Consider the following 23,969-nt stretch of genomic DNA (forward strand, 5'->3'; position numbering starts at 1 on the left):
TGTAATCCCAGTTACTTAGGAGGCTGAGGCAGGAGAATCGCTTGAATGTGGGGAGTGGAGGTTGCAGTGAGCTGAGATCATGCCCCTGCACTCCAGCCTAGGAAAGAGTGAGACTCCATCTCAAAAAAATAAATAAATAAATAAGAAAAGATTTTTGTGATATTTTTGGATTAATGTTAAAAATTCCTTTTGGTTAACGTGTGGGAAATGGACTAGAGTAAAGCAAGAGGGTAAACAGAAACCCATTAGGAGGTTGATGCAGTGTAGTCTAGGGAGAGCTTCCCAAATTGATCTACAGATTCAATGCAGTCCCTATCCAAATCCCAGCTACCATTTTTGTGGAAATTAACAATCTAATCCTAAAATTCATGTGGAATTGCACAGGCCCAGAATAGCCAAAGCAGTCTTTAAAAAGTACAAAGATGGAGGTCTCACACTTTCTGATTTTCTTTTTTTTGAGACGGAGTCTGGCTCTGTCACCCAGACTGGAGTGCAGTGGTGCGATCTCGGCTCACTGCAAGCTCTGCCTCCCGGGTTCATGCCGTTGTCCTGCCTCAGCCTCCTGAGTAGCTGGGACTACAGGCGCCCGCCACCATGCCCAGCTAATTTTTTGTATTTTTTATAGAGACGGGGTTTCACTGTTAGCCAGGAAGGTCTTGATCTTCTGACCTCGTGATCCGCCCACCTTGTCCTCCCAAAGTCTGGGATTACAGGTGTGAGCCACTGCACCCAGCCTCATTTTTTAAAAATAAATATTTTAAATAAGAGTCTTGCTCTGTTGCCCAGGCTGGAGTGCAGTGGTATGATCTCAGCTTGCTGCAGCCTCAACCTCCTCCTGTGTTCAAATGATCCTCCCACGTTGGCCCTTGCATAGCTGGAACTACAGGCATATGCCACCACTCCCAGCTAACTTTTTATTTTTTGTAAAGATGGGGGCCTTGCTGTGTTGCCCAGCTGGTCTTGAACTCCTAGACTCAAGCGATCTTATCACCACAGCCTATCAAGGTGCTGGGTTTACAGATGTACAAATGTGAGCCTCTGTGCCTGGCCCTGTTTTTTTTTTTTTTTTTTGAGATGTCTCTGTTGCTTAGGTTGGAGTACAATGGTGCAATCATGGCTCACTACAGCCTTGATCTCCTAGTCTCAAGAGATCCTTCTCTTTCAGCCTCCTAAGTAGCTGGGACTACAATTGGTGCCACCACATGCAACTAATTTGTTTGTTTGTTTGTTTGTTTGTTTGTGGCAGAGATGAGGTCTCACTATGTTACCCAGGCTGGTCTCAAACTCCTAGCTTCAAGCAGTTCTTCCTCGGCCTCCCACAGTGTTGGGATTGCAGGTGTGAGCCAATGCATTCAGCCAGCGGTATTATACTTAATTGCCCCACAGTGGAAACAATCTGAATTCCATCAACAGATAATTGGATAAACAAAAGTGGTATATCTATACAATGGGATATTATTGGGTGAAAAAAGGAATTCGGGGCCAGGCATGGTGACTGGAGTGCAGTGGTACATGTCTCACTGTCACCTTGAACTCCTAAACCCAAGCAATTCTCCTGACTCAGCCTCTTGAGTAGCTGGTACCACAGGCACATACCACCATGCCTTTAATCCCAGCAGTTAGGAAGGCCAAGGCAGGAGGATTACTTGAGCCCAGTCCAGGAGTTCGAAACTTGCCTGAGCAACATAGGGAGTCCCCCCACCCCCATCTCTACAAAAAATGAAAAAAATTAGCTGAGTATGGATCCAGTGGCTCACACCTGTAATCCCAACACTTTGGGAGGCTGAGCAGGTAGGTCACCTGAGGTCAGGAATTCAAGACAAGCCTGGCCAACATGGTGAAACCCCATTTCTACTAAAAATACAAAAATTTGCCAGGTGTGGTGGCACATGCCTGTAGTCCCAACTATTTGGGAGGCTGAGGCAGGAGAATCACCCGAACCCGGGAGACGGAGGTTGCAGTGATCCGAGGTCGTACCACTGCACTCCAGAATGGGTGACAGAGCAAGACTCCATCTAAAAAAAAAAAAAAAAAATTAGCCGAGCATGGTAGAACATGCCGATAGTCCCAGCTACTTGGGAGGCTGAGGTAGGAGAATTGCTTGAGCCCAGGAGTTCGAAGCTGCAGTCAGCTTTGATTGTGCCACTGCTGTAGCCTGGGTGAGAGATTGAGACTCTGTCTCTTAAAAAAAAAAAAAAAAAACGCCAGGCATGGTGGCTCACAACTGTAATCCGAACACTTTGGGAGGCTGAGGTGGGCAGATACCTGAGGTCAGGACTTCGAGACCAGCGTGCCCAACATGGTGAAGCTCCGTTTCTAGTAAAAATACAAAAATTAGTCAGATGTCGTGGCTGGTGCCTGTAATCCCAGCTCCTTGGGAGGCTGAGGCAGGAGAATCACTTGAACCCAAGAGGCAGAGGTTGCAGTGAGCCAAGATGGCACCACTGCATTCTAGCCTGGGCAACAAAGCAAGACTACGTCTCAAAAAAAAAAAAAAAGTATTGATAGATATTACAACAGGATGGGATTTAAATGCATTATGCTAACTGAAAGCGGCCAGAGACAGGCCACACATTTTATGATTCCATCTAAGTGAAATGTCCAGCAGAAACAAATCCATAGAGACAGAAAATAGATTAATGCTTAACAGGGGCTGGGAGGAGGGGGAAAGGGAAGCGACTACTAATGGGTATGGGATTTCTTTTTGGGGTAATGAAATGTTCTGAAATTAGATAATGGTGATGGTTGTATAACTGTGAATATATGAAAATCCTTTCAATTATACACTTTAAAAGGGTAAATTTTATGGTATGTGAATTGTATATCAATAAAGCTGTTATAAATTTTCCTAAAATGTTGGTTTCAAACTGATGTCATTTATTTTATTTCTTTTTTATGTCGTGTTTCTTAAAGTTTCTCAAACAATAATAAATCCAAATTGTTTAGAGGAAGGATCCTGTTACTTAAGCTAAGATGAGAAGAAAAGGAGTGATGATGAGGTTTGGAAACATCACTCACTCAGTGACTTTTCTTTCTCCATTGTCCAGCCCATGGATGACAGTCTCATTGCATTTCGAACGCGTTCTAAGATGCCCCTGAAAGATGTTCCCCTGGGCCAATTAGAGGCAGAGCTCCAAGCTCCAGACATCACTCCAGATATGTATGACCCCAATACAGCAGATGATGAGGACTGGAAGATGTGGCTAGGGGGACTTATGAATGATGATGTGGGGAATGAAGGTAAGTTTTGGTTTGTGATTTATTATGTATACTGTCCATTATCTGTTGTAAAATTTTTAGTATTTGGAAGGGTATAGAATGGAATGGTTTGGGTTAATTGATTTAATTTGTATTTAACTGATAATTTATCTTAAATCAGTAGTTAATTTTTCTTTTTTTTTTTTCCTGAGACAGGGTCTCACTCTGTCACCCAGGCTGAGTGCAGTGTTGCAGTGTTGCAGCCTTGACCTCCTGGGCTCAAGCAATCCTACCCCTTATCCCACTGAGTAGCTGGGACTACAGGCACATGCCACTGTGCCCGACTAATTTTTTATTTTTTGTAGAAACGAGATCTCACTATGTTGCCCAGGCTGTTCCCAAACTCCTGGCCTCAAACAATCCTCCTACCTTGGCCTCCTGAATGCTAGAATTACAGGCATGAGCCACCGTGCCTGGGCCAATTCTTAACATTTCTTTTTCTGGGTAAGGAATCTTTTGAATCCTAAGATTGTTGAATGCTAAGGTTTGAATCCCTTGAAACATACATGCACATGTAGTTTTGTTGTTGTCTTTTGTTTTTGAGACACTGTCCCAAAACAGGGTGTTGCCCAGGGTGGATCACAGTGGGGTGATCATAGCTCACTGTAGCCTTAAACTCCTGGGCTCAAGAGATCCTCCTCAGGTCTCAGCCTCCCAAGTAGTTGAGATTATAGGCACGCACCACCTTGCCTGGCTAATTTTTTAAAAATTTCTGTAGAGAAATGTTGCTCAGGCTGGTCTTAAACTCCTGCCTCAAGTGATCCTCCCACCTTGGCCTCCCAAAGAGCTAGGATTACAGGCATGAGCCACTGTGCCTGGCCCACTCAAAATTTTATGTATGATTTCATTAGGGTTCGATGATTTACCAAAAGAACACTGTGTTAGTTAAGGGTCTTCATGATGCAAGTGAAAGAATCCTAACTCTATCTTGCTGGGGTGAAATGAAACCAGACTTTGGGAAGTGTGGTAAATCAGCAGTGGAACTGAGGCACTGTTAGGATCCCCCGTTCCTCTCTATTTTACTTCCTTTTGTCACTCAGCTCCATTCTCACATTTATTTTTCTACAAGGTTAGAGCTCTGTTCATAAACACTCCGTGATTACTTGTTGCTTTGTCTACACTTCAGGACTCTCCCTGCAAGCTCCAGTTATAAAATCCAGGGGAACAAGTCAGATCGACTTGGTTTGATCTCATGCCCAGTCTCTTGGTACTGCATGGGATTGATAGGGAGACTGTTCAGCATGGAGTCTGGTGATTGATAGCACCTCATAGAACAGTGTGGTTGAAGTATGTGGTGACCCTAAAGAAGTAATGGTATTATCAGAAATGGGGAAGAAATATTGATCAGATAAAAGTTTGGATGGAAACAGACTAAGTAGGCTGGGCGTGGTGGCTCACACCTATTATCCCAGCTTTTTGGGAGGCCGAGGCGGGCGGATCACAAGGTCAAGAGATTGAGACCATCCTGGCCAACAGGGTGAAACCCTGTCTCTACTAAAAATACAAAAATTGGCTGGGCGTGGTGGTGCACGCCTGTAGTCCCAGCTACTCAGGAGGCTGAGGCAGGAGAATCACTTGAACCTGGCAGGCGAAGGTTGTAGCGAGCCGAGATCGCGCCACTGCGCTCCAGCCTGGCAACAGAGCGAGACTCCATCTCAAAAAAAAAAAAGAAACAGACTGAGTAAATGGCTGGGTAGGTAATTCTAGGAGTAAGTCAGGATAAGTGAATGAAAGAAAATAACAGGTCCTTGAATGTACCTTATGATACTATTAATAGTTATATAGTATATCATTTGGCAAATGTTTGAGTACTTTCTTTATACAAGGCATTGTGCTAGAATCTGTGAGGGATAAAGGAGCATAATCATTTGGTCATGGAATAAAAGCTTTATGAATGACAGGGAGCCTGGCCCATTGTTAGGTTCACAATACATTGTACTTTTTTTTGTGTGTGTGAGACAGGGTCTCACTCTGTCACCCAGGCTGGAGTGCAGTGGTGAGATCTTAGCTCACTGCAGCCTTGACCTCCTTGGCGCAAGCAATTCTCCCACCTCAGCCTCCTAAATAGCTGGGAATACAGGCTTGTGCCATCATGCCCGGCCAATTTTTGTATTTTTTGTAGAGTTGGGGTTTTGCCGTGTTGCCCAGGCTGGTCTCGAACTCCTGCGTTCAAGCGATCCTCCTGCCTCTGCTTCCCAAAGTGCTGAGATTACAGGAGTGAGCCATCGCGCTCAGCCAGTATATTGTAAATGAATGAAGTTGTTGAATAAACTCAGATATGCCATCAAAGTGGCATAAATGCTGTTGTAAGATTTTAGAAGAGGACAGGGTAACTTTGGTTTAGGATGATCAGAGACAGCTACATGAAAGAGCTGGTAATTGAAATGGACCTTGGAAAGATTTTTGAAAACAGTGACAGGGAAGAGAGAAGGCGTCTGAGTAGAAGTGACATGATATACTCTATATGCTGGGTTCTGTAGGATATATTCTTTCCAGAGTTTTCTCTTTTTTCACTGTAAAACTGTAAGAGTAATATATGCTTGGTATAAAGAAATCAAATATTACAGAAATAAAACAATTAAAGCCTTCCCCCCCCCCAAGGAAAATGTACATATCTACATACATGAAATTTTTAATATGATTTTTTTGGGGTTTATGTATCTCTTGGAGTTTATTTATTGGCACTCCATTTTCCTACCAGTCATTTCCAAAGCCTTTGACACCAAGGTTCAAGTTTGGTTCCCCAGAGGGACTACTGATAATACTTTGGTATGCATCTGTGAGAGTTTTCAATGTGTAGTTACTTTTTAGTTTTCCACATTAATGTGGGGATAAAAATAATTAAATTTTAGTCCTAAATTTAAATTTAAGACTTTTCTCAAACATTTAGAAAAGATAGTCCAGGCGTGGTGGCTCATGCCTGTAATCCCAGTACTATGGGAAGCCAAGGCATGAGGATTGCTTGAGGCCAGGAAGTCAAGACCAGCCTGGGAAACAGTGAGACCTCATTTCTATTTTTTTTTTCTTCGACAGTCTCGCTCTGTCGCCCAGACTGGAGTGCAGTGGTGTGATCTCGGCTCACTGCAACCTCTGCCTACTGGGTTCAAGCGATTCTCCTGTCTCAGCCTCCCCAGTAGTTGGGATTACATGCGCCTGCCACCTTGCCTGGCTAATTTTTGTATTTTTAGTAGAGACAGGGTTTCGCCATATTGGTCAGACTGGTCTCGAACTCCTGACCTCAGGTGATCCACCTGCCTTGGCCTCCCAAAATGCTGGGATTACAGGCATGAGCCACCGCACCTGGCATTTCTATTTTTAAAATAAAATAAAATTTCAAAAAAGAGAGAGAAAATAACAAGAAGCAAATTGTTTTAAATCTTATCATATTTCTTTTTTTTACCCACCCTCTGTAGTAGAGGGGCTAACACGCCACAAAATGAAAAAAATTGTGTAAGGAGAAAAAGATTGAGTTTGAAGCTGAGTCATTAACATGCAAAGTATAGAATCAGTTCCTTCATAATTAGCAACTGATATATTATCCCATTAGTCATTCTGATAGGAGTCTAAGCTTCTGAGTTTTCCATTACTCACCCCTTTGACAATCTGATGAAAACTATGCAGCCTTCCCCCAGAAAATATCCAAATACATGAAATTTTTATATGATTTTTGGGAGATACATATCTTTTAAAGTTTATTGACACTTCCTGTTTCTACCAGGTTCAGAAATCTCCACAAAAAGGAATAGACAGGACAGAGAGTTCTTTTTTTTTGAGCAGCAGCAAGATTTATTGTGAAGAGTTAAAGAACAAAGTTTCCACAACGTGGTAGGGGACCCGAGTGGGTTGCCCAAGGACAGGTAGTTCTAACCACTTTGTAGGCAGTGAAATCTCAGAGAAATTCATTGTCTTGCTCAAAGTTACAGAATCAATTTGTTATACTCCTAGGAGTAGAACCCAGTTTAATATTCTAGGAACATGTCTCAATCAGACAGGTTTCACGGTAAGTTAAACCTTTTTTTTTTTTTTTTTTTTTTTGAGACAGAGTCTGGCCCTGTTGCCCAAGCCAGAGTGCAGTGGCACAATCCCTGCTCACTGCAACCTCCGCTCGGGTTCAAGCGACTCTTCTGCCTCAGCCTCCAAAATAGCTGGGACTACAGGTGCGCGCTACCATGCCCGGCTAATTTTTGTGTTTTTAGTAGAGATGGGGTTTCACCATATTGGCCAGGCTTGTCTCGAACTCCTGACCTTCTGTTCCACTCGCCTCAGCCTCCCAAAGTGCTGGGATTACAGGCTTGAGCCACCGCACCTGGCCTAAACCATTTTTTTTTTTTTTGAGACAGAGTTTCACTCTTGTCCCCCAGGCTGGAGTGCAGTGGCGCGATCTCGGCTCACCGCAACCTCCGCCTCTCAGGTTCAAGCGATTCTCCTGTCTCAGCCTCCCAAGTAGCTGGGTTTACAGGCATGTGCCACCATGCCTGGCTAATTTTGTATTTTTAGTAGAGTCAGGGTTTCACCATGTTGGTCAGGCTGTTCTCGAACTCCTGATCTCAAGTGGTCCACCCACCTTGGCCTCCCAAAGTGCTGGGATTACAGGTGTGAGACACCATGCCCAGCCTAAACCATTTTTTAAAAGTATATGACTTTTCATAATGAGCTGTGTTTTTTGTTTTGTTTTGTTTTTGAGACGGAGTTTTGCTCTTGTTGCCCAGGCTGGAGTGCAATGGCATGATCTCAGCTCACCGCAACCTCTGCCTCCCAGGTTCAAGCGATTTTCCTGCCTCAGCCTCCCAAGTAACTGGATTACAGGCATGTGCCACCATGCCTGGCTAATTTTGTATTTTTAGTAGAGATGGGGTTTCTCCATGTTGGTCACGCTGGTCTCGAACTCCCAACCTCAGGTGATCCGCCTGCCTTGGCCTCCCAAAGTTCTGGGACTACAGGCATGAGCCACTGCTCCTGGCCTTCATAATAAGCTGTGCTTTTTATCTTTGGCCCAGGCTAATACAAAATAATTACATTAAGAAAGTCAGGTTCTCCTAGCGTTATTGGTAGCAGCAGCTTTGGTGCTTATTTTCATCACTTTGGTTCAAAGGCCTGAGATGGTAGCTATTGGGAAGGAAAGGCCAGGCAGAACTGACTTTCAGGATTTTGTTTCTCATAATTTGGTTCCGAGAACTTGAATCAGAATTGAAGAGTGTATGGATATGTAGGGTGATGTTTATTAAAGATACAGATTTCAGGGCTTCACCCCTTACCTACTGAATCAGAATCTAATGAGTATGGTCTAGGGATCTAATTCTGATATATCTAAAGGATTGGAAACTACTGGTCTGGGAAAGGTAAGAGTGCATGATAAAGGTTGATTGGGGAATTGGACTAATGGTTAGGGGGAGGGTGAAAATCCTCTTTTCTTAAAATAAAACTTCAGTTTGTTTTGTTTTGTTTTGAGACAGGGTCTCACTCTTGTCACCCGGGCTGGAGTACAATGGTGCGATCTTGGCTCACTGCCACCTCCACCTCTCAGGTTCAAGCAATTCTTCTGCCTCCACCTCCCTAGTAGCTAGGATTACAGGCACATGCCACCATACCCGGCTAATTTTGTATTTTTAGTAGAAATGGGGTTTCACCATATTGGTCAGGCTGGTCTTGAACTCCTAACCTCAGGTGATCCGCCCGCCTTGGCCTCCTAAAGTGTTGGGATTACAGGCGTGAGCCACCACGCCCAGAAACTTCAGCATTTTTGTATGTGCCTATTCGGACAGATTTTTAAAAGAGCACACAAAGCCAATGATTAGGATGGGTGTGGCCTCCAGATCTACCAGTTGAGTTAAAAGACAATACAGGAGGGGTATATCAGCTGGGTAAATACTGACATTGTTAATAAGTCAAAAAAGTGATTAAGCTCAGAGGACATATTCCACAATCAGGGTACTAAAAGCTAAGCAGAACTCAGAAGAATCCCCCCTAAATGATTTTTCAGCATCTTTGTTAAATGAGTGCTCTAAGAATAATACTGGCTGACCCATTTGTGTGGTGTGGGCAGAAGCTATCTATTGCAGTTCTTGCATCCAAACAGATGGAGTCCAAACCTGTGCACACTACTCATTATTATGGGCTCTTCCAGAACTTTAATTATTCAGCAATGTTTGTTAAGAACTTTTTGACCAGGCGCAGTGTCTCTCACACTTGTAATCCCAGTGCTTTGGGAGGCTGAGGCAGGCAGATCATGAGGTCAGGAGATTGAGACCATCCTGGCTAACACAGTGAAACCCCGTCTCTACTAAAAATAAAAATAAAAAAATTAGCCTGACGTGGTGGCGGGTGCCTGTAGTCCCAGCTACTTGGGAGGCTGAGGCAGGAGAATGGCGTGAACCCGGGAGGCAGAGCTTGCAGCGAGCCGAGATCGCCCCTCTGTACTCCAGCCTGAGCGACAGAGTGAGACTCCGTCTCAAAAAAAAAAAAAAAAAAAAAACTTGCTGTGAAGAGACTTATATAGAAAGTACTATAGAGATTATGAATTATGAAGACAGTATTCTATTCCTAAAGAAATAAAGAATCTGTACTGATAAGTTAAACCCACAAATAGATGAAAAAGATTTGATAATTAAATAGTTATGTGTAAAGAATGCAAATTAATGTATTATAAGCTGAGTATAAATGTTGAGTAAAGAATTATCAAGTTAGATTAGGGTTTAATCAGCACAGATTTTTCAGTGATTGTGAATTTTAAATGTGTGTCTATATAAGTATATATATATTTATATATATTTATATTTATATAAAAAATATATATTTGTTTTTGAGACAGGGTCTCACTCTGTCACCCTCGCTGGAGTGCAGTGGCGTGATCATGACTCACTACAGCCTCAAACTCCTGGGCTCAAGCAGTCCTTCCAGCTCAGCCTTCTGAGTAGCTGGGACTATAGGCACACACCACGACACTTGGCTAATTTTTAAAAAGTCATTTGTAGAGATTGGTTCCCACTGTGTTGCCCAGGACATGTGTGTGTGTGTGTGTGTGTGTGTGTGTGTGTGTTTTGTATTTTTTTTCTTGTTAGACGGAGTCTCACTCTTGCCCAGGCTGGAGTGCAGTGGCATGATCCCAGCTCACTGCAACCTCTGTCTCCTGGGTTCAAGTGATTCTCCTGCCTCAGCCTCCCAAGTAGCTGGAATTACAGGCACGCACCATTACTCTTGGCTAATTTTTGTATTTTTGCTAGAGACGGGGGGGGGGGGGGGGGGGGGTCTCACCATGTTGGCCAGGCTGGTCTCGAACCCCTGACCTCAAGTGATCTTCCCACCTCGGCCTCCCAAAGTTCTGGGATTACAGGCGTGAGCCACCATGCTTGGCCCCAGGCTGTATATGTCTGTTTATAACAAAAGATGTTTATTTATGGCCAGGCATGGTATCCAGTCTGGGCAACAAGAGCGAAACTCCCTCTCGAAAAAAAAAAAAGATGCTCATTTATTATGAAAAGTTAAAACATTATGGAAGGGGCGCCAGACTCTGTGGCTCACGCCTGTAATCCCAGCACTTTTTGGGGGCCGAGGCAGGTGGATTACCTGAGGTCAGGAGTGTGAGACCAGCCTGACCAACCTGGTGAAACGCCATCTCTACTAAAAATATAAAAATTAGCTGGGCATGGTGGTGCACATCTGTAGTCCCAGCTACTCGGGATGCCGAGGCAGGAGAATCGCTTGAACCCAGCAGGTGGAGGTTGCAGTGAGCCGAGATCGAGCCTCTGCACTCCAGCCTGGGCGACAGAGCGAGACTCCACCTTAAAAAAAGAAAAAAAAAAAAACATTGTGGGAGGGTACACAGAGAAATCTTTGTTAATAGTTTTATGTGTTTCTTTCTAGATACTCTGTGGGTGTTCAGTCAAGCATGTATTTATCTCAAACAAGAATTTTTTTCCACAAAAAGAATCATACTATACATATTGGTCTTCATCTGCAACTTGCTTCTTTCACTTAGCAGTATAACATATATTTTTCCATTATAATACATAGAGATCATCTCTTCTATTTAATGGATACATGATAGTAAGAAATTTAGGTATTCTCTTTTTGGTCTTTTTTTTTTAAATCAGTTCCTCAGTCACACTAGCTGCATTTCTCAAGTCACATGTGGCTAATGGCTACTGTATGATACAATACAATACATGTATAGATCATTTCCATCATCACAGAAAGTTCTGTTAGACAACACTGATCTAAAATTATCTGGAGAAAAATATTACCTTAATATATAATAATTCCATAATTTAATGACTCCTTCATAATTTTTACTTAGTAATTGAAAAGACAGTTTAGCATTAACATTAAAGAAAATTAGGCTGGGCCCTGTGGTTCACTCCTGTAATCCTAGCACTTTCGGAGGCCAATGCAGGCGGATCACCTGAGGTCAGGAGTTCGAGACCAGCTTGGCCAACATGGTGAAACCTTGTCTCTACTAAAAATAGAAAAATTAGCTGGGCGTGGTGGTGGGCATCTGTAATCTCAGTTACTTGGTAGGCTGAGGCAGGAGAATTGCTTGAAGCTGGGAGGCAGAGTTTGCAGTGAGCCAAGATCATGCCACTGCACTCCAACCTGGGTGACAAAGTGAGACTCCATGTCAAAAAAAAAAAAGAAAAAAGAAAATTAAAAGGGAGAAAAACATCCATATTTCTATTATTCTAACCTAACAAATGTTTATTATTTTTGTATATTTTTAGTTATTTATGATTCTTATTGTAAGGATATAATTTTTCATGCTTATGATTATTATGTATATATTGTACTTTTGTCATACATGTATTGAACTTTTATAGAATGGTTACATATTCACATTTTATATGTGTACATGTTGAGTATCCCCTTCATCCAAAATGCTCAGGACCGGAAGTATTTTGGATTTCAGATTTTTTCAGATATTAGAATATATGTATTATTATACTTAACAGATAAGCATACTAAATTTGAAAATTTGAAATCTGGGCAGGGTGCAATGGCTCACACTGTAATCTCAGCACTTTGGGAGGCCGAGGCATTCAGATCGCTTGAGCCCAGGAGTTCAAGACCAGTCTGGGCAACATACCAAAACCCTGTCTCTACTAAAAATACAAAAATTAGTCGGGCATGGTGGCATGTGCCTAATCCCAGCTACTTGGGAGGCTGAGGTGTGACAATCGCCTGATCCTGGGCAGTCAAGGCTGCAGTGAGCCATGATCGTGCCACTGCACTTCAGCCTGGGTGACAGAGTGAGACCCTGTCTCAAAAAAAAGGAAAAAGAAAATTTGAAATCTGAAATGCTCCAATGGCTATTCCCCTTGAGAGTCATGTTTGCACTCACAAAGTTTCAGATTTTGGAGTTTTGGATTTGGAATGCTCAACCTGTACTATTTTATACTAAGAAATTATAATTATATAGTCATTCTCTAATTGTTGGGAATTTGGGCTGTTCCTTTTTTCACTGTCAGCTTCACTGTACAAGTAGCTTTTACAGAAAGTATTATTTTCATGGAATATACTACACAAAATTAGCTGGGTGTGGTGGCGTATGCCTGTGGTCCCAGCTACTCAGGAGGCTAAGGTGGGAGGATCACTTGAGCCCGGGAGGCGGAGGTTGCAGTGAGCTGAGGCTGTACCACTGCACTCCAGCCTGGGCGACAGAGTGAGACCCTGTCTCAAAAAAATAAAGAATAAATGTGCTTTATTGGAACAGATTCTTAGAAGTTTGAGAACAGAGTTAATGAGCATCTGAAACACTTTTTTTTCCTAGATGAAGCAGATGATGATGATGATCCAGAATATAATTTTCTGGAAGACCTTGATGAACCAGACACAGAGGATTTCCGGACTGACCGGGCAGTGAGAATCACCAGTGAGTCTGTGTTTATTCTAAGTCCTGCTCTTGACTGCTTTGCAGCTGTCTTTGTTTACTTTGTAGATTTTTAGGGGTGAAGTTTGCAGCTCATCCATGTTAAGACATTTAGGTTTCCTTTACCCATTTATTGATCTGATTCTTTAAATTTAGGTATATATTCAGAAAGCCCATTAGTTATTCATTTGTATATCCCACAGTCGTGTATTCAGTCCTTACTGTTTGGCAGGGATTGTGCAAGATGAATAAGACATGGCATCTGTGCTGTAGGAGTTCAGCCTAGTAGGGTGATAGAAACAGAAAAAGTTACAATACAAAGTGATAAATGCTGTAACAGGTTTTACATAAGGTATAATAATGACCTAAAAGAGAGTGTCATCTCCTAGTGTATGATATGGACTAGGATAGGAGAACTTAGGAAAGAATTTGCAGAATGAAATGGCTTTTTATCTTAGTTTTGAAGGAGGAATAAGAAATTTGGTGAATAGGGACAGAGAGGAATATTGCAAATAGAAGAGCATCTGCAAACCACAGAATTGTAAAACATCAAAAAAGTATGTTTGGAAAATAGTAAGTACTTTGGTGGTGGTGTATGAGTGAAAAGACAGAGAAGTGGTAGATAAGATTAGGTAGTGTTTACATCATGGAGGATTTTTAAGCTCTCAAAATGAGGTTTAAGGGTGGGCATGGTGGCTCATGCCTGTAATCCCAGCACTTTGGGAGGTGGAGGCAGGCAGATCACCTGAGGTCAGGAGTTCAAGACCAGCCTGGCCAACATGGCGAAACCCTGTCTCTACTAAAAATACAAAAATTAGCCAGGCGTGGTAGTAGGCACCTGTAATCCCAGCTACTCCGGAGGCTGAGGCAGAAAAATTGTTTGAACTCAGGCGGGAGAGGTTGCAGTGAGCCGAGATCACGCCAATGCACTCCAGCCTGGGCGACAGAGCAAGACTCCGCCTGAAAAAAAAACGAGGTTTAAGCAGTAAATCGGTAGGAATTGATTTGGATTTTAGAAAGATCACTTTGATTTAATACCAGTTTAATGTATTAATTTGTTAGGTAAAGTGAACAAGACTGGAGGTATGGAAAATAATTATGATAACTTGGCCTGAGTTATTTCTATAAAAAATTATATCATTGAGCTAGGAGTGGTGGCTTACACCTGTAATCCCAGCACTTTGGGAGGCTGGGGCAGGAAGATTGCTTGAGCTTAGGAGTTCGAGACCGGCATAGGCAACATAGAGAAACTTTGTCTGTACTAAAAATTTAAGAAATTAGCCTAATGTATTGGCACGTACCTGTAGTCCTAGCTACTCAGGAGGCTGAGGCAGGAGGATTGCTTCAGCCCAGGAGGTCAAGGATTCGGCAAACTATGATAGTGCCACTGCACTCCAGCCTTGGTAGCAGAGGGAGATCCTGACTCAAAAAAAAATTATATCATTTGCTAGTGTGTCAAGCATAGAAAACATACATTTCATCCTGAAGAAATTCTACCTATGGGGAGAAAGAAAAATAAAAAATATATTTCATAAGCCATTGATTTTTATTGCATGTATGCATGACCCTGTACTGGAATAATATACACGACATGGAGAAGGTAAGATGCTGGCTCTTGACCAGGTTATGCAGAGAGCTTTATAAACATCCAAGATATACCTAATTAATGCAGTTCTTTGTGTAAAGAGAATTATGTAAATACAATCCTTTAGAACTTACATTTTATTTTATTGCTTTATTGTGCCTTTCACCTTGCTTTTAAGATTAGAATACCATTTCCTTTGTGAAGATCTTTCATTTATTTTGATATATTATGACAGGGATAGTGGAAGCATTGAAAGGAAAGCACCAGGAATTAGAGAAAATGTAGAATGAAAAGCTTTGAGGATTTAGGCTTTGAGAAAACTGAAAGGAGAATCTAGGAATGTACAAGAAAAACCTAGAAAATCTAGTGTCGTAGAAACCAAAGGAAGAGTCTTTTGGCTGGGGCACAGTGGCTCATGGCTATAATCCCAGCACTTGGGAGGCTGAGGCGGAAGGATCGCATGAGCCCGGGAGTTCAAGACCAGCCTGGGCAAGATAGTGAGACATTGTCTCTACAAAAACATTTTAAAAATAAAATGAAAATTAGTTGTCGTGGTGCATGCCCGTAGTCCCAGCTACTTGGGAAGCTGAGGTGGGAGGATCACTTGAGCCCAGGAGGTGGAGGCTGTAGCGAGCAGAGATCCCAACACTGTACCCCAGCCTGGGTCAGAGCAAGACCCTGTTTCAAAAAAAGAGTCTTTCAAGAAGGACAGAATGGTCAGCAGTGTTAAATGCAAGTAAAGAAACATCTGCTTAAAGCACAAAAGTAGATCTTAAGTTCAGCTATCATCCTGGAATATATTTGCCTTCCCTTTTTGATTGTTACTTTCTTCAGTTTACGTATAATTTCTCAGGGAGATCCTCCTTCGTTAGGATTGATCTTCTTGCTTTGCATTCCCGTACCACTCTTTTTGTCCTTTTATATACTGATCACCTCATAATTGCTTATTTAATATCTGTCTTCTCCCCTAGACTGTGAACTTCTCAAGAGCTTTGTTTTGTTTATTGCTGTAAAGCTGGTGGCAATATTTGCCAGTCAAATAGAGATGGGTAAATGAAGGGCAGTCTTTCTAGTCATACAGTTCTGTGATGATAGTGAAAGCTGGAGTAGAATTTTTAATTTTTTTTTCTGCCTCTTGTCCTCTTGTGTCTCATTGTCATATTTGATTATAATCTCTTTAAAATGACTTATCCTTATATGGATAACTAAAATAAAAAAATTAAAAAGCATAGAATCACAGAGTTTGAAAAGCTCCATGTGGTCACATGTTTTTTGCGCGCTTGAGAATTTGTTTACACCTCCTCTGAGGTGGCCTTTTTAGTCTCTGTTTGTATACCTTCAGTGACAGGGAGCTCAACAATTCTGCAGATAGTGTATTGTAAACTTGAACACCTCCTCAATTAATACTTTCCTTATTGAACCCAAATCTGAATGCAAATTCAGATACTTTCCTTATTGAACCCAAATTTGAATGCAAAGCAGGAAGATCAATCCTTTTATATTCCTCCTATTTGTCTTTATGTTATGTTATGTTATGTTATGTTATGTTATGTTATGTTATGTTATGTTATGTTATTTTTGAGATGGAGTTTTGCCGTTGTCGCCCAGGCTGGAGTGCAATGGTGCGATCTCAGCTCACTGCAAACTCCGCCTCCTGGGTTCAAGCGATTCTCCTGCCTCAGCCTCCAGAATAGCTGGGATTACAGGTGCCCGCCACCACGCCCAGCTAATTTTTGTATTTTTAGTAGAGACAGGGTTTCACCAGGTTGGCCAGGCTGGTCTTGAACTCCTGACCTCAGGTGATCCGCCCGCCTCGGCTTCCCAAAGTGTTGGGATTACAGTCATGAGCCGCACTGCGCCCAGCCTCCTATTTGTCTTTTGTTGTTAAAAAAAAAAAAAAAGCAATTTATTCCCAAGTGTACATATTAAAAGATGTTTCTTAAGTTTTTTTGTTTTTGTTTTTTCCCTATGCAAAACATAGGAAAGTTTCAAGTTTCTTCTGCCAGGTTTCTTCTTCTCCAAAGCCTTGGTGTCCAGGCCTCTCACCATGCACTTTACTCTTCTCTGGATTCTAGCATTTATTTTCTTTAAACTTTTCCCCTGTTACATCTTATTATGAAATTTAAAAATATATATAGAAAAGTTGAAAAATTATACAGCTAACATTCATATACTCACCACCTACTTTTTTTTGAGACGAAGTCTCACTCTTGTTCCCCAGGCTAGAGTGCAATGGTGTGATCTCGGCTCACTGCAGCCTCTGCCTCCCAGGTTCAAGCGGTTCTCCTGCCTCAGCCTCCTCAGTAGCTGGGATTACAGGCGCCTGCCACCATGCCCGGCTACTTTTTGTATTTTTAGTAGAGAAGGGGTTTCACCATGTTGGCCAGGCTTATCTCAAACTCCTGACCTCAGGTGATCTGCCCGCCTCAGCCTCCCAAAGTGCTGGGATTACAAGCGCGAGCCACTGCGCCCAGCCTCACCACCTACTTTCTATAGTTTGTTGTTTTTTTTTTTTGAGACGGAGTCTCACTCTGTCTCCAGGCTGGAGTGCCGTGGCGTCATCTCGGCTCACTGCAACCTCCGACTCCCTGGTTCAAGTGAATCTCCTGCCTCAGCCTCCCGAGTAGCTGGGATTATAGTCACGCGCCACCATGCCCAGCTAATTTTTGTATTTTTAGTAGAGACAGGGTTTCACCGTGTTGGCCAGGATGGTCTCAATCTCCTGACCTTGTGATCCGCCCACCTCGGCCTCCCAAAGTGCTGGGATTACAGGCGTGAGCCACTGTGCCCGGCCAAACTTTCAATAGTTTTAATATAAACTGTGCGCCTTTCATATGTGCGGGTTTCACAGCTGCAGATTCAACCAACCTTGAAAATATTCTGAGAAAAAAAAATACAACAGCAAAAAATAATACTAACTGGGCGTAGTGGCTAACATCTGTAATCCCAGCACTTTGGGAGGCTGAGGCAGGAGGATCGCTTGAGCACAGGAGTTTGAGATCGGCTGGGCGACATACTGAGATCCCATCTCTACAAAAAACTTTAAAATTATCTGGGTGCAGCCGGGCGTGGTGGCTCATGCCTGTAATCCCAGCACTTTGGGAGGCCAGGGTGGGCAGATCACGAGGGCAGGAGTTCGAGACCAGCCTGGCCAATATGGTGAAACCCCATCTCTACTATAAATACAAAAATTAGCCGGGTGTGGTGGCTCACGCCTGTAGTCCCAGCTACTAAGGAGGCTGAGGCAGGAGAATCGCTTGAACCTGGGAGGTGGAGGTTGCAGTGAGCCGAGATCGTGCCACTGCACTCTAGCCAGGGCAACAGAGTGAGACGCTGTCTCAAAAAAAAAAAATTTTCTGGGTGCATTGGTGTGTGCTTGTAGTCCCAGCTACTCTGGAGACAGAGTCAGGAGGATCCCTTGAGCCTAGAAGTTCAAGGTTGCAGTGAGCTGTGATCATACCACTACCACTGCACTCCAGCCTGGGTGACAGAGTGAGAGCTTGTCTCAAGTAAATAAATAAAAAATAATAAGGTATAACAAGCATTTACATTGTATTAGGTGATAAGTAATCTAGAGATAAGGTATACAGGAAGATGTGTGTAGATTATATGCAAATACTACATCATTTTTATATAAGGGACTTGAGCATCCTCAGATTTTGGTATCCATGGATACGAAATGGTTCCAGGAGATTGGCTCCTGGAACCAGTCTCCACAGATACTGAGGGATGACTTTATTTGCCTTATCATGCAGCTGTCCATCTCCCTGTCCGTCTGTGGATGCATCTTAGTTTTCAAATGCATTTCAGAGTAAATTATACTTCACTTTTTTTTTCTTTTTTTTTAAAAATTCAGACGAGGTCTATGTTGCATGGGTTGGTCTTGAACTCTTGCGGTCAAGCGATCTTCCCACCTCAGCCTCCTGACCAGCTGAGATTACAAGCGTGCACAATGGCACCTGGCTATACGTCACTTTTTTTTTGTATTTTTAGTAGAGACGGGGTTTCACCATCTTGGCCAGGCTGGTCTCGAATTCCTGACCTCGTGATCCTCCCACCTCTGCCTCCCAAAGTGGTGGGTTTACAGGCATGAGCCTATACTTCACTTTTAACCACTTCAGCACGCATATAATGAACTAGAGCTCAATATTTGTTTATGATTTCTTTTTATAGGTAATTTTACACACAGTGTATCACACACATCTCAAGTGTACCATTTAATGAATTTTGACATGTGTGTACCTATGTGACCCAAATCCCTATCAGGATATAGAATCCTCACCCCAGGAAGTTTCCTCATGCCCCTTCCAAGTCAATCCCCACACCATCCCTTCAGAGGCAATCACTGTTCTGATTTTTTTTTTTTTTTTTTCCAAGACGGAGTCTCGCTCTGTCACCCAGGCTGGAGTGCAGTGGTGCGGCTCACTGCAAGCTCCGCCTACCGGGTTCACGCCATTCTCCTGCCTCAACCTCCTGAGTAGCTGGGACTACAGGTGCCTGCCACCATGCCCGGCTAATTTTTTGTGTTTTTAGTAGAGACGGGGTTTCACCGTGTTAGCCAGGGTGATCTCGATCTCCTGACCTTGTGATCCACCTGCTCTGGACTCCCAAAGTGCTGGGATTACAGGCGTGAGCCACCGCGCCCGGCTTTTTTTTTCTTAATCACAGGTTATGTTTGCCAGTTTTAGAACCTCACATAAATGGAATCATATAGGATGTGCTTTGTGTGTAAGGCTTCTTTCACTCAGCATAATATTTTTGAGATTCATTTGTGTTGCATGTGTCATTAGTTTGTTCCCTTTTATTGTTGAGTAGAATTTCGTTGTGTATATATACTACAGATTATCTATTTTTGTGTTGATCACCTGGGCTATTTTTAATTTTGGGTAATGAATAAAGCTGCTCTGAACTTTTTTGTGCAAGTCTTTGTGGAAATGCTTCATTTCTCTCTCTCTTTCATTTGTTCCCACCTATGAGTTAGAAAAGCCGTATTTCGTTTATCTTGGGTCAGCTGTATAGGAGACAAATCACTGGGTCACAGGATATGTTTAGTTTTATAAGAAATTGCCAGACCATTTTCCAAAGTGGCTTTCCATTTTACATTCTTATCAGAGTTCTGGTTGCTCTACATCCTCAGCAACATTTGGATTTTAATTTTTTTTGTTGGCTGGGCATGGTGGCGCACACCTGTAATCCCAGCACTTTGGGATACTGAGGCAGGCAGATCACTTGAGGTCAGGAGTTCAAGACCAGCCTGGGCAACATGGTGAAACACCGTCGCTACTAAAACTACAAAAAATTAGCCAGGCGTGGTGGCGCATGCCTGTAGCCCCAGCTACTTATGAGGCTGAGGCATGAGAATTGCTTGAACCTGGAAGGTGGAGGTTGCAGTGAGCTGAGATCGCGCCACCGCACTCCAGCCTGGGCAACAGAGTGAGACTCAGTCTCAAAAAAATAAAATAAAAAATAATTAAATTACTTAAATGATTTTGTTTTTGTTTTTGTTTTGTGTTTGAGACAGAGTCTCACTCTGTCTCCCAGGCTGGAGTGCAGTGGTACTATCTCTGGTCAGCGTAGCCTCTGCCTCCCGGGTTTAAGAGATTCTTGTGCCTCAGCCTCCCAAGTAGCTGGGATTACAGGCATGTGCTACCATGACCGGCTAATTTATTTATTTATTTATTTTTGAGATGGAGTCCTTGCCCTGTTGCCCAGGCTGGAGTGCATTGGTGCTGTATTGGCTCAGTGCAACCTCCACCTCCTGGGTTCAAGTGATTCTCCTGCTTCAGCCTCCCGAGTAGCTGGGATTCCAGGTGCATGCCACCATGCCTGGCTAGTTTTTGTATTTTTAGTAGAGACGGGGTTTCACCATGTTGGTCAGACTGGTCTCGAACTCCTGACCGCAGATGATCTGCCTGCTTCGGCCTCCTAAAGTGCTGGAATTACAGGCGTAAGCCACTGCCCATGGCCTGGATCTTAATTTTTTTAATGTCCTCTTAAGAAGGGCCTTTATAGAATTGTTCACAGTCCTCCAGACATAGTGTTAGACTCTGCTCTAGTTCAGTGATATGTTTGCCTTGTTGGTTATGAGCCCCGTTTTGGAGCAACTGTGTCTTATTGAACTTGATATCAACCAAAGCTTTTTTTTTTCCTCAGATTCTTGTAACAACCAAAACTTTCAGGTCTTTTTCACATTATTTTTAAGCCACGTCACCTTTTCATGCAGTTAATAAACTGATCTTTAAAACTCTTGCTGGGCGCAGTGGCTCACGCCTGTACTCCCAGCACTTTGGGAGGCTGAGGCGGGTGGATCACGAGGTCAGGAGATCGAGACCATGGTGAAACCCCGTCTCTACTAAAAAATACAAAAAATTAGCCAGGCACGGTGGCAGGCGCCTGTAGTCCCAGCTACTCAGGAGGCTGAGGCAGGAGAATGGCGTGAACCTGGGAGGTGGAGCTTGCAGTGAGCTGAGATCGCGCCACTGCACTCCAGCCTGGGCGACAGAGCGAGACTCCGTCTCAAAAAAAAACGAAAAAACTCTTAACTGTAGGACTGGGCACCGTGGCTCACACCTGTAATCCCAACACTTAGGGAGGCCAAGGTGGGAGGATCACTGGAGCCCAGGAGTTTGAGACCAGCCTGGGCAACATAGCAACATGCTGTCTCTATTAAAAAAAAAAATTCTTAAACATAGAAGTTTAAATTTATCCGTATATGTTGCATCCAGTTGATTTGAGAAAATATAATTTTGAATTTTCCGTCTGTTGGATTGGCAGTCCCTTTCAGCTTTACATCATCTACAGATTTGTTAGGTATGTTCTCTGGGTCTTCTAAGTCACCGATGGAGTTCTTGAATAGTTCAGATCCAAAGACAGCGTCCTATAAAACCCTGCTGGAAACTTGTCTTTCTCTCTCTCTTTTTTTTTTAAGACAGTATCTTGCTCTGTCGCCCAGGCTGGAATGCAGTGGCATGATCTCGGCACACTGCAGCCTCTGCCTCCTGGACTCAAGAGATTTCTCTCACCTCAGCCTCTAGAGTAGCTGGGACTGCAGGTGTGCGTCACCAAGCCCAGCTAAATTTTTTTGTAGAGATATGGTTTCAACATTTTGCCCAGGCTAGGAGACTCATCTCTTGATTCCATTCAGTACTGTGTGGATTTGGACAGGTCATCTAATTATAAAATCATCTAGCTCACATTTTCTCCTGTCTTCTTCCTTTTAGAATTTAAGCTTCATGAGAATAGAACTCTCTCTCTCTGTCTCTCTCTCATTCTCTCATATATCCCAAGCATCTAAAACATGGATTGAAGCATAGTGCTCAATAAATTTGTTGTTGTTGTTGTTGTTGTTTTTTGAGACAGTCTCGCTCTGTTGCCCAGGCTGGAGTGCAGTGGCGCAGTCTTGGCTCACTGCAAGCCCCGCCTCCCGGGTTCACGCCATTCTCCTGCCTCAGCCTCCCGAGTAGCTGGGACTACAGGCGCCCACCACCACGGCCGGGTAATTTTTTGTATTTTTAATAGAGACGGGGTTTCACCATGTTAGCTAGGATGGTCTCAATCTCCTGACTTCGTGATCCATCCGCCTTGGCCTCCCAAAGTGCTGAGATTACAGGCGTGAGCCACCGCTCCCGGCCTCAATAAATGTTTTTGAATAAATGAATGAAGGATAGCCAGTCATGGTGGCTCACACCTGTAATCCCACCATTTTGGGAGGCCGAGTTGGGCTGATCACTAGAGCTCAGGAGTTCGAGACCAGCCTGGTGAAACCTCATCTCTACAAAATATACAAAAATTAGCCAGGCATGGTGGCATGCGTCTGTGGTCCCAGCTACTTGGGGAGCTGAGGTGGGAGGAGCGATTGGACCAGGGAGGGGATGCGGAGGTTGCAGTGAGCTGAGATCGTGCCACTGCGCTCCAGCCTGAGTGACATAGTGAGACCCATCTCAAAAAAAAGAGGGATAAATATGAAGAATTTGTCATGCCTTGTTGAAAACATTATACATTGTCTTCATCGAATTCCTCCTTATTGTAAAATCTAATTTATACCAACAACATACTGTCTGGCTTTCTTGCAGAAAAGGAAGTAAATGAGCTGATGGAAGAGCTGTTTGAAACTGTGAGTAATGATCCTCGAGTGAGAACATGGGATTTTAAGTCAGTTCTCCAGCAAGATGTGTCATTTGGTCTCTGTGATGCTCCCTCTAAGAGAGGGGGTCTGACTGAACCAATTCTCCTTTTAGTCTACCTGGGAAAGAATATAATGACAAGGGAATTTTGCTAACTACTAGACTCTTGATTATATACATGTATGTTGTTCTTATTAACATTTTCCTTGAAACTTCTTTTTGTTTGAGGGGGGTCTTGCTCCATCACCCAAGCCAGAGTGCAGTGGTGAAATTACAGCTCACAGCAGCCTTGACCTTCTAGGCTCAAGCAGTCCTTCGTCTAAGCCTCCTGAGTAGCTGGGACACACCAACACACCCAGCTAATTATTTTATTTGTAGAGACAGGGTCTTACCACATTGCCCAGGTTGTTCTGGAACTTCTGGGCTCAAGCAATTTTCCTGCCTTGGGCCTCCCAGTGCTGGAATTATAGGTGTGAGCCAGCATGCCTGGCCCCTGGAAAACTTTTGATGACTTCCCCTACTGTCATTTGGTGTGTCCTTAAAGATTGTCAACTAGTTTTAAACTACTTTGTGTACAAATAATTAACCTTTTTCATAAATTTGTTTCAAAAGATTTTTCGTTTTAAGAGATTGATCATTTTGAGGCTGGGTGCAGTGGCTCACGCTTGTAATCCCAGCACTTTGGGAGGCCACGGCAGGTGGATCATCTGAGGTCAGGAGTTTGAGACCAGCCTGGCCAACATGATGAAACCCTGTCTCTATTAAAAATACAAAAATTAGGCATGGTGGCAGGCACCTGTAGTCATGGTTACTGCAGAGGCTGAGGCAGGAAAATTGCTTGAACCTGGGAGGCGGAGGTTGCAGTAAGCCCAGATTGTGCCACTGCACTCCAGCCTGGGCAATAGAGCAAGACTGCAAGACTCTGTCCAAAAAAAAAAAAAAAAAAAAAAAAAGGAGAGAGAGATTGATAATTTTGAGTTATCCACGCTCTGTCCTTACTGTTACAGGTTGACTGGTTGAATGACTTCTTTCTTGGCATAATAGCTATCCCAAGTGTGGGTTTGTGGGAATCCTGAAGTGAGAAAGTTCTGACATTGGCTCTTTCTGGGTGCCAGCATTATTAAAGTCTTGTAATCTATAGTTT

At 43.2% G+C, this 23,969-nt stretch overlaps 1 protein-coding gene across 15 annotated transcripts in view; it reads left to right on the forward strand.

The window, feature by feature from the left end:
- GON4L (gon-4 like) overlaps nucleotides 1–23,969 on the forward strand; it is a 110,298-nt gene that overhangs the window by 51,855 nt on the left and 34,474 nt on the right. For all 15 annotated transcript variants that reach the window (XM_055361592.2, XM_055361601.2, XM_031010784.3 and 12 more), the window contains 3 exons: nucleotides 3,048–3,240; nucleotides 13,019–13,120; nucleotides 22,775–22,815. In XM_055361592.2, the coding sequence (XP_055217567.2) occupies nucleotides 3,048–3,240; nucleotides 13,019–13,120; nucleotides 22,775–22,815 (336 nt within the window). The remainder of the gene's footprint in view (nucleotides 1–3,047; nucleotides 3,241–13,018; nucleotides 13,121–22,774; nucleotides 22,816–23,969) is intronic.

Source organism: Gorilla gorilla, chromosome 1 (genome assembly GCF_029281585.2).
Source record: "Gorilla gorilla gorilla isolate KB3781 chromosome 1, NHGRI_mGorGor1-v2.1_pri, whole genome shotgun sequence".
Lineage (NCBI taxonomy): Eukaryota > Metazoa > Chordata > Mammalia > Primates > Hominidae > Gorilla > Gorilla gorilla.